This window comes from Marmota flaviventris, chromosome 3 (assembly GCF_047511675.1).
Source record: "Marmota flaviventris isolate mMarFla1 chromosome 3, mMarFla1.hap1, whole genome shotgun sequence".
Classification (NCBI taxonomy): domain Eukaryota; kingdom Metazoa; phylum Chordata; class Mammalia; order Rodentia; family Sciuridae; genus Marmota; species Marmota flaviventris.
The window spans coordinates 98534329-98545856 of record NC_092500.1 but is presented as its reverse complement, the minus strand read 5'-3'; the positions used below and the strand labels follow the sequence as shown (position 1 = coordinate 98545856).

Here is an 11528-nt window from a genome sequence, read left to right as displayed (position 1 = left end):
TACAATATGAGGAAATAATGATAACTACTGGAAGGAGAGGTATGAGGATTGAAACTCAACAAGTTACATTTTTCACTGTGTGAATATGTGGTTTTAACACATCCCAATATCATGTGTCATTATAATGTATCCATAAAATAGTTAACATACCCCATATCATGGGTAATTTTAATGGATCAATAAAAATATAAGAAGAATATTTTGGGGTTACTAATTTTGTGGATGGTATTGAAAATAGTCATGATCAGATGTACAAAGGGGATATCTGCAAAGTCCAACTATAGTAGGGGTATTACACATGGCTTGATTAGAGAAGGTTTGAATCAGTAACTCCATGAATTACTAAAAATTGCAAAATAATAAAGAAGGAGGCAAAAAGATGGAGAAGGAGGAGGTATTTTGAGAAGAAGAAATGGATAAATTCAAAAATTAAGGTAGAAATTTATATAGAAAGAAGAAAAATAACAAAAGGAAGAAAAAAGGAGAAGGGAAGGATGATGGTGAAATGATATGTATATCTCATGAACTGCTCTGAAATTGTTATAAAATATGGTACTTGAAAGGAGAAACAATGAGATCTGAGTAGAATTTATGATACTCATTTGTAGAGTAAAATAGAGAGACGTGCTTATATGTGTATGAATGTTTCCAAGAGGATATACAAAAAAATTAATGATCCAGATTTATGGTGGAGGTTAGGAGGAGGTAGGATAAGTGCATTCATGATTTAGTTGAACATCTTTTTATTCAGTTGGACTTTCCAGTCAGGTGTAGATTAATTTGTCATAAAGCAAATAAAAATCGAGTGTCCAATTAGGAGCACAGAGGTGAATTCACATGGCAGGGATTCTAGACTGAGAGGCCCAGTGGTTGATAGAACTGTCTTTTCATGATCACAAGGTAACAGGAAATGGGCAATCATCTGAGTCCGAGCAAGGAGACACAGAACAAAGGGAGTTCAATGCCCTGCCCCCCAAAAGCAGCCATGCTTAGTAAACATTGACAGAAAGAACATTTGGTACAGGATGACAGATGATCAGAGTTACCTTCAAGAACTTAAATGGTCATCCTACACTGCCCAAGAATGCCTGATTACACCCATTTCGAAATGGGTTCCATGACCCTGTACTTTCAACATGTTTCCAGATGATTTGTTAGCACCTTCAATTCTGAGAAGCACAATAAGGGCCTTTGTTAGAGAGTGAGCTTAAATCACAGTGGACCCAGAATTCTAGGGTGTACTGGGTAGACTGAGCTGGGGAGGACTTTCTACTCTATCCACTTGGGAGAGTGAAGGTGATGCCCAGGGATTGGCAGGATGATATGAGGCAGAAGCTCCCAATTACCTTCTGATTGGGGGGGTCCCTGCTGCTGTCCAGGGCGAGGAGGGCGACCTTGCTGCTCCTGCTGCTGCTGGCCTCCTTGCTGGGGTGGTCCCTGTTGCTGTCCGGGACGAGGAGGGCGACCTTGCTGCTGCTGCTGTTGCTGGCCTCCTTGCTGTGGGGGTCCCTGCTGCTGTCCGGGACGAGGAGGGCGACCTTGCTGCTGCTGCTGCTGCTGCTGGCCTCCTTGCTGTGGGGGTCCCTGCTGCTGTCCAGGACGAGGAGGGCGACCTTGCTGCTGCTGGTGGTGGTGGCCTCTTTGCTGTGGGGGTCCCTGCTGCTGTCCAGGATGAGGCGGGCGACCTTGCTGCTGCTGCTGCTGGCCTCCTTGCTGTGGGGGTCCCTGTTGCTGTCCAGGACGAGGAGGGCGACCTTGCTGCTGCTGGTGGTGGTGGCCTCCTTGCTGTGGGGGTCCCTGCTGCTGTCCGGGACGAGGAGGGCGACCTTGCTGCTGCTGCTGCTGCTGCTGGCCTCCTTGCTGTGGGGGTCCCTGCTGCTGTCCAGGACGAGGGGGACGACCTGGCTGCTGCTGATTGCCTCCTTCTGGTGGTCCCTGCTCTGAGTCATCACCTTCATCTTCATCTTCATTGTCATCTCCACCATCAGCAGGGGGTCTGGGTGGGCGTCCTCCAGGAGGTGGTCTGTGAGGGACTTGTTCGGAGCTCTGGCTGGGGTCCTCAACCTCTGTGTGAGTACAGCACAAGAGTAGATGTGATGGCTGCTCGAAGAACCTCAGCGGGCACCTCTCTGGACTTGGTACACAGACTCTTTATTCTACAACTTGCCTATCAACTCTAAACTCCATTTCCATTTCCTCCTCAAGGGGAGATCTCTTAACTGATATACTCATCACTTGGACTGTTTCTTACCCAGATTTGAAAGTTTTTCTCCTCTGATTTTGCATTAAGGAAAATCTTTGATACCTTCCAGTTGCCAAGCAAAGCAAAGGGATTGTATATCTGAATGCTACCAGCTATCACTGCATGCAGTGATAACTTGTTATCTATGAATTCATGTCAGACATGTAAGCCACATGTTGAATCAAGACGTGTAGTCGTTTAGTGACCTACACTAACCTTGATAACATGTAATAGAGTGAAGGAAACCCAAGGTGATGAGCCACAGGGAATTGGCTTAGACCGTGCAGCATGTATTGATCTGCTAGAAGTACTGATGAACAGTATCACAAGGTACACAGACACACAATTCTGTGCATTTCGTTCCAGAGCTCTATCATCCAGGGGATTTAGGAAGCACTGAATGACCACTGAGGATGCAGATTAGCTCATTTGCATTTTTCTGTCACCTGTCAGAAATTCTTTCTCTCTGGGCAACAGCTTAACTCTGCCTTTTGTTATCAAGCTAGTAGTTCTGGTCATTTTCCCCAGAATAAATCTTTGGAAAGGCTTTTTAATATTATTGAGGGAAATGACCTCCGTTAGTTGCTGAAAATAAAAATGATGGCAAGGAGAGGTGGTAGAAATGAACTTTCCTGAGGAACAGGACGAGAAGGTCAACTGAGGATGAACTGGCCTTACCTGTTGATAGAGTGGAAGGGCCTTCATAGCTGACCTCTAGGAAACAAGAACAGATGAAGTGAAAAGTTAGTCACATATCTCAGGCGTCACCATGTTCTACTGGGAAAGGTTTCTTCCAACCACAACCTGGACCCCTCTAAGTGAACTCAGCCGTGCTCTCTGATGCTGATGAAAAGGGAGGAAGATGTGAGAGAAAGGCCTGGTGGTGCCTCTGCTTAACCTTGCCACATTCATGAAAATATGGAAACCATTTAGGTCTTAACTGGCATCTGTAGAACAATATGGTTAATATATGATAAGAGTTCTGGGTATTTGAATATCACAAGTGGGTATTTTGTTTTTTTCCACCTCTTTTAAACCCTTAGTGCTTCTTCACTTCATTTTTCGAGTACGGAAATCTTCCATGAACTTTTAAGCCCACCTCATGCACACAGCTCATTGAAATACTGATTGTAAGTCAGAGATAAATGAGAAATTGGGCCCTGATATTTATCTCCCTCTCTATAGACAAGAGTCCAGTGTAGTCTTTGGATCTCTGTCTCTGACATAGCTCTGATGTTGGGATTTCTCCTTCCAATGTCCTGCATCTGCTGTATAGCCAAGAAGCCTGCAGCCTGTCTGCTTGGAATACAATAATGTCTGCACAGCAGGCTTCCCTGTGTCAGTCTCCCCCCTTCCTTGCATCTCCTACAACAGGGAACAATCTTTCTTCAAATGCAAAACTTACATCTCCATGCTTCTGCTTGAAAATTGAGAGGGATGTTCCAATTTTACCTAAAAGTCTAAAGCCCTGGCATGAAACAGAGCCATATGTGGTATTACACTTTTCATAAAAACTCTGTAGTCCTGTCCTCATAATCTTCCCTCCCTCCCCTTCCCTCTCTGTAGTGTGGCTTTCTAAACCACAGAAGTTCCTACAATCCCCATTTGCTTTTACCTTCATTTGAGCTCTGAGCTGGGCTCAGGGCCAGCAAGGCCACTGTGAGCAGGACCACCAGCATCTTGGAGGAGGTTGTGCAGTTGCTCCCAAATCTGTGCTGGGGGAAGCCAGGCAACTCACTTTATAAGGAGGAGCAGAACAGTGGTGCCTTTGAGCTCCATGCTGGGTGACCTCATAGCTGACACACAAGGATGTCTTGCATCCTTGCTTTCTCTTTGGGACCTCAGCCCAGCAGGATGGAGTGGACAGGCAGTTGTCAGTATGTCCTTTCTAGGAGGCACAGCATGTGAGTTGAGCAACAGTGTTGAAGCCAAACTGTCCTCACAATCAGCACCAATATTAGAACAGAAGTTCCATAATTACGTGAATTTGTCTGTTTAATGAGACTATGAATCTGTCCTTCTTCTGTGATTGTGTTTGTGGGAAGTTGTACTGCACACATGTTTTTTTTTTGTGTCAACAATGACCTTATTTGCAATGTGATTTGGTTGGTGCATGTGTTTTTAAAACCCAAACTCAGTCAATGAAGATGTATGAGTCCCTATGTGTATTGAATAATGTGAAGGTGTGATGAGTTACTGCTATTTCTCCTCACATCTCTGATCAGTCAGGAGCCACACATGAATACGTGGTAACGAAACTTTGACCCTTAACCTGCTAGAACCCGAAAAATTGCCCAGAAATCATAGGACTAGCTTTTATAAGGGAAGTCTTGATGTTGTACTAACACACATGGGCATTAAAAGTTCTGTTTTCACTAATATGTTTGGGTGGACTTAAAGCAAAGTTGTCAGATGATACCCTGTGAAATTTCCATAGCTGTGAAACACAGATATACATTTCCAAGATGAGCAGTGCTATTCCACAATCTCACACTTGTTCAAAGCATTGCCATATTCCATAGTGTTCTTTATCACTTCCAGTGAAAATGGGTTGGGCATAATTATGCACTTCATTAATGCAGGCTCATAGCACCTTTGAAGTCTCAATTTCATTGCATTCACATTCTGTGTTACAGTCAGATTGTATCTGGTTGTCTGGGATTAGTATTCACAATGAGGAACATTCTTTACAATAATCTGAGTGGTCATCATCCCTACTCTCACAAAAATAGGTGATTTATTGTGTTCTGAACTCAACCTCCCTGCATTTATTTATCATTTTATGTTTCCTCCCTCCTTCATTTTGGGAGAACTCCTTTATTTAATCTTATACATCAACTTTTATTCCATTCTTCACTAGCTGTGTTTCATTTTTTATTCCAGAATTCTGGAGCAGGGTACTGTGTTTCTGACAGGTCTCTGCATGACTTGCTGTACCATCTGCTATTCATTGTGCTCTCTAGTAGTTACCTGCTCACCCTTATCAGGGACAATCTAAAAGCTTCTGTACTACCAGCTGCATCACATCTTTTCAGACCTTCTCCAGGTGTGTGCAAGTGTTCAGTTATGCAGTACTGGTGATAAGTTGAGGGGCATGTTTGGAGGTATGGCAGGGAGAGGTATGGGATTGGAAATGGTAAAGGGGTCTCTTATCAACCGGGTGCAACTGGATCCTTTGTTGTGTATGTGAGTGTCCTTTTTGCCCTTTTTTTCCAGAGCATACTAAAGGAAGGCTTCCTAAATAATGGGGTTGGCTGCAGATATGAGTAACCCTTCAAGGTGACCAGGCTGGTGGATATACATATATATTTGGATATATTCCATATGGGGTGATGGGGTGCATATTACAAGTTGGCAATCCTTTGCAGACCATGTTAAAAAAAGAGACATTGTCCCTCGGCTAATGGGTTTACTGGGCGACACAGCAGAGCTGCTTTGGCCTGGCACATTCTTCTATTTACTGCCATGACAGCCTAATTTCTGCAGACACAATATGAGAAGAGAACCAGGTGTTGAGTGGTCCTCACCAGATGACATACTGGTGATCTTCAGATGGGAAAGGAGCTAGAGAGAGAGGGAGCAAAGGGGAGAGCCAGTCTGAGGTTCCTCCCACTCCATGTGAACAACTATGGATGTTGCAGTCTGCTGGCAGTCATCCTTGTCCTTGGCTTAGTGGGTCCTGTCAGAGAGTAGGTGATTCTTCCAAATATCACTCATTCTGGGTCTCTTCCTGCCCTTTTCCTATATCAGCAATGCATGAAAGCGGCTAGTGTATCCTGAAAGAAAAATATCACTTTTGAACGCACCAGACACAACCACACTGAGGCAATAGAGCACTGATAGAGCATCTGTCAGTTAAGAAGGGTGTGGTTGAAGCCTTGAGCAAGGCCACAGCAGGAAGTTTTGGGAGCCCTAGGTGAGTAGACACCCTCCAGCAAGGGTCTGGTCTGAAATGTGTACTCTGTCTTGATGTAGAATAATCCCAGTTAATCTGGATGCACAGAAGAGGATCATAGGTTGGAAAACACACTGGGAAGCTTAGCAAGATGCTGTCTGAAAACACAAAAAATGAGCTGGAGTTGAATTCACTAGTACAATGGATCTGTTTTCAATGCCCAGTACACAAAAGACAAAATCAAAAATATGAACAAATGAAATATGCCAACACAGAAATCTAGATTTCTACATCTGAATCACACATCTTTCTTTGTGTTGTCTGCCCAAAATAAACATGTGCTGGGTCTAATTAATAACATTAAATTATTTTCACTCAAGTGTGGAGACTCATGTCAGCATTTAAGTTATTTTCTCTTTATTAAAGAAAAAGAAAGGAGTAAAATTAATTAGGATGCACAGGGCATTGGTTCCCACATTTCTAATCTCAGGATTTGGGAATATAAATTAGGAGGAGTGTGAGCTCAAAGTCAGCCTCACCAGTATAGCAATATCCTACATTAAATAATAAATAGATAATTAAATCATAAATCAAAATTATATAAAATAACAAATGAATAATTTTATGAAATACTTAGAATTTCAATATTACATAATCTCTTGTGAAATAAGATTTGTCTTTTCAAATTGTTGAGTCTTATAAATTCATATGATTGGTATTAATATTGGTATTGGTATTGGCCCAAGAAATTGTATAAAATTCTCATGTGCCTGATACATCGTGGTGCAGTATTATCAGCTACAGCTCTATTCTATAAGCCTCAATGGTCTAGAGACTACAAAAAAAAAAAAAAAAAAAAAAAAAAAAAAACTAAAAGTTATGTATGAAGGTCTCCAGGTTTCATGTCTTTACAAATCTACCCTACTGCCTATGTACCAGATTCACACAGGTTTGGATGAAGAAAAATGGGAATCTAGAGGGGGACAGATTTAAGCAATGATAAATCTGAGGAGAGAAAAGTTGGGTTCTAGGGAAATGGTGTCTGAATTTACATCCCCACAATGGGAAAATGGGAACAATGATTTTGGAAATGTGTAGACCCTCTCAGCCTGTGCAAATTCCTCACTGATATTCTATATCCCTTCTTTCTTGAAAATTTACAAGCACCTTAGTACATGTATTCTCCAAGACTTTTAAAGCTTGCACTTGTCTTATGAAAAGTAAGTGATGCAGGAAACGCTGCAATAATTACACCTGACTTGTGGATGAAGAGGAAAGGAAGCTTTCTGGAAGTATCCATGAGAGGGGTCCAGGATGTTCTTACACTGTGTCTATGACCCTCACAATCCCCAGAAAGAGACAGTAATCAGAAAATGCATGCTGATTATTTTATTGGTCTATAATTATTACCGAAGGACATTGTCTTTCTATTCTCTCTCTGAAACAAACAAAAGGGGAAGGTTATAGGGAAGATGTGACATGCAGGGGATATTCTTATCCCTGCCTGGCATCAACTGAAGCCCTGCAGGGGAGAGCCCACCTCCTCTGCTTCATTTTCTTACCCTTCCCTTTTTGATTTCTTTTTCCTTCACTCTGGTTAGGCAACTAGCCTGGAACCTGCTCTACATTGTTGCTTATAACCTGAGGAATAAAAGATTATTCTTAGAAGGGGAAGTATGGAGATTGAAACACAACAAGTTTTATGTGTGGATGTATGATTTTTAACAACACATTCTAATATCATGTATAATTATGATGCATCAATAAAAATAATAATTTTATTTCTACATTACTAATTCGGGGGATACTCTTGAAAATAGTCATGATTATATTTACAAAGAGGATGACTGCAACATTGAACCATAATACTAGTATTCAATAAGCATATTACCAGGGCTTAATTAGAGAAATTAGGGTTAGAAACTTCATGGAATACTTCATGTCATTTCAAATTAATAGATAAGGAGGCAGAGGGAATGGATACGGAGGAATTTTAGAAAGCAAGCGATGAAAATTCAAAAATAAGAAGGATTTTCATTTAGAAAGAAGAATAATGAACAACAGGATGGAATGAAGGAAGGGCTATTGTAACTGATGTGATTCTGCAATCTGTATACGGGGTAAAAATGGGAGTTCACAACCCACTTGAATCAAAGTGTGAAATATGATATGTCAAGAACTGTGTAATGTTTTCAACAACCAACAATAAAAATTTAAAAAAAAATAATGCCCTTGTCCACAATACTCCTGAGAAGGGATTATTTCTAAACAAAACCTAACGGATTCTAAGTTTATTATATATTTTACACTTTTTTGTTCTTCCCTGTATATTTTCCAATTCTTATCACTACCCCATGTACATCAAACTTCCATGTTAATTGTCGTTTTTTTAACCAAAGAAATACTGTCTAATAAATTCATGCATTCTATAGTGTTAGTGAGCAATGATAATACTCTTTTCCAAAGGCTTTTATTTCATGGGACAGTAGGCAAGGAAGAATAACACATAACAAAAAGAAAAAATCAGGAGCAGTCATATTTGAGGAACTGAGGCAGTGTAAAAGAAAATTTTTATGCATTCCAAGTGCTTCTCAATTCTGAACTCAAAATGCACATCAGAAACAGGATACATAAAACTAACTACATACATTGCTCCAATTGAATTAAATGTCTTCAATTAAATGTAAAAACATTTTAATAATGGGTTACAAAACAAACTATAATCATTAAATGTTTAAAACATTGAATTATCTTTCAATTATTATTTCTGTTTCATATATAGAGCTATAGAAATTACTGAGTTCCTCATAAAATAAACATAGATCATACTCTTAAATATTCTGTGAATCTGTTTATTTAAAGACTAATTTTAAAGTAAACTTAAATCAGAAGTTATTATTATCTCACATATGACCTGTTTTTATAATGATAAGAAATTTTGTAGGAGAATGTCATTCTTGAATCTTTACAAAATAAGGCATAGATCTACAAAAAAAGAGAAGGATTTTCATTTAGAAAGAAGAATAAAGAACAATGGGATGGAATGAAGGAAGGACTATGGTAGAATTTGAAAAGCTCTGAATGTATTGTAACATATGGCACTTGATGTGAGCAACATAGAGCAAAATGGAGGCATGTGATTATATGTGTCTCAATGTTTCCAAGAGAACACATAAAAAATTAATAATCCAGACTAATGTTGGGAGATGTGAGGACGTAGGATAAGGCTTTCCTGATTTAGTTACATACCTCGCTATTCTGTTGAATTTTCCAGAACAACATGGATCGATTTGCAAAACTGCATAGAAAAATCAAACTTATATTTGGTAGCACAGACTTGAATTCATGTAGCAGGGATTCTGGACTGAGAGGCCCAATGAGAGATAAAACTGACTAGTCCTGGTGATATGTACAGTAAATGTGAAATTATTTGAGTCTGAGCTAGGAGACAAGGACCAAAAGAAAACACTGCTGGTCTTCACAAAGCAGTTACTTTCAGTTAATATTGGGAGAAAAGATGTTTGGTGCAGTGTGACTCCAATCAGAATTACCTTGGAGAACTTAAAGGGTCATCCTACACTATGCAAGAATATTTATACATATCTAGAAATGGGTTCCATGACCATGTCCTTTGCTGTAAGACTTGAAAAAAACCATCAGTGTACCATGGCTCTGAAATATTAGCAGGCATTAAAACAAAAGAGGGCTGATGAAGTACCAGCACTCCTTTTCCTCTATTATATCTAGTAATATAATTGGTTAGGTTACATTTGTTACATGTTACAACATATCTGTTATCTATTCATTTAACTTTTACTTTTCCAATGATTAAAACATATGGAGATTGGACACAGGCTTGTAAGCCATAGCAAGATCCCTCCTTACAGCTCTTGCCAACAAATTTTGTTAAAGGCTTGTCTGTAAAATGTAAGAATTGTGAGGTACCAATTAAGTGCCAGACATCTTTTTGAATACCACACCCCGCATGGTAAGTCAAAATATTACTAACTAATCCTGTACGTGTCATAGCAGAATTTTTTCATAATTGTCTTTTATCAATTTTTGGAGATGAGTCTAAAATATAGCCACTACCTGTAGATAACTTATGTTGTACTTGAAAAGTATTTATACAATCTATCCATGTATGAAAGGTGCCAATCTCAATTGTAGAACTATATGGACTGTGAGGTATTTGTGGAGGTTTTGCAGACATGACTGATTTGTTATGGGAAAGTCCCATTTTAATCACTGATCTTGTATAAGGTTTTAAGTCTCCATAAATAGTATGATTAGTCAGTCTAGGTCTCCCACCCACTATCTTTTCCTCATATGATACTCTCAGACAGCCAGCATGTTTATCGTGGGACCAACACAAAGGTAATTGGGCCCTGTAGCCAGAATTATTAAATCAGGTCACATGATTGGGAGTAATATGAGTATCTGTAAATCCTCCCATCATGAATGAGTCATTATTAAACAATGGAATAGATTCTCCAGTCCACACAGCTGGATATACCAGGGGTGGATCTGGGACATACATCCAGTAAGTGTCTGCTCCACTCCCTTTTACCTGACAGCCCAGCAGGGCAATCACTGTAGCTACCATCATCAATGGAGGCTTATTCCTTCCTAGGATTCGAATCATTTGCGAAGCGTGTGTTGTCAGCTCCTTCACCCCTTCCCATGAGATCAGGTTTTCAGCTGGGTCATGTTGGTTCCTCTGTAATCTTCTTTGATATCTCTTCCTTTTGAGTGGAGGCTTCTCCAGGTTGATAATCAGTCGCTTGAATCTCAGTTCTATCTCTTCCATGTGTGATTGCATGTTCAGGCAACCAGATAGGATGAAAAGCACCTTCTGGAAAAATACAAGCATGACCTCTGCCCCACATAATCACTGGATCTGGGCCTTTCCATTGACCAGTCTTTAAGAGTTTCCACAAAACTCTGCCTAAAGTGCCTGTTGTTGTGGAAGACATATGTCTCTCAGCTGCAGTCTGAACTTCTGTGTCACAATTTAAAAAATTTAAAACACACAAGGCATGGTTGAGGCTACTTTCGGGAGTCATAAACCTATTCCCCCCTTTGAATTTTTATAATTGCATCTTAATAGATAAATCAGCTTGTTCCACAATGGCTTGACCTTGGGAGTTATAAGGAATTCCTGTTTTATGGTCAATTTGAAACTCTTGGCAACATTGTTGAAAAGAAGAGCTTACATAAGCTGGTGCATTATCTGTTTTAATCTGTATAGAGCATCCTAACAGAGCAAAACTGCTGGGCAATGAGAAGTCACATGTTGAGTATTTTCTTTTGTATGTGCTGTGGCTAAAATAAATCTCCTTGTAATATCTGAATTTGTATCAACTATCACATGTACATAACATTGTTTAC

The 11528-nt window shown here is 40.0% G+C and overlaps 1 protein-coding gene across 1 annotated transcript; it reads right to left on the bottom strand.

The window, feature by feature from the left end:
* Window positions 1-1269: 1269 nt before the first annotated feature.
* LOC139705092 (acidic proline-rich protein PRP33-like) lies at window positions 1270-10947 on the bottom strand. The gene is made up of 4 exons (XM_071609296.1): window positions 10708-10947; window positions 3858-3957; window positions 2921-2956; window positions 1270-2066 (listed from the first exon to the last, which is right to left on the bottom strand). Exons 1-4 carry the CDS (start codon window positions 10945-10947, stop codon window positions 1270-1272), a joined length of 1173 nt encoding a protein of 390 aa, XP_071465397.1.
* Window positions 10948-11528: the final 581 nt, after the last annotated feature.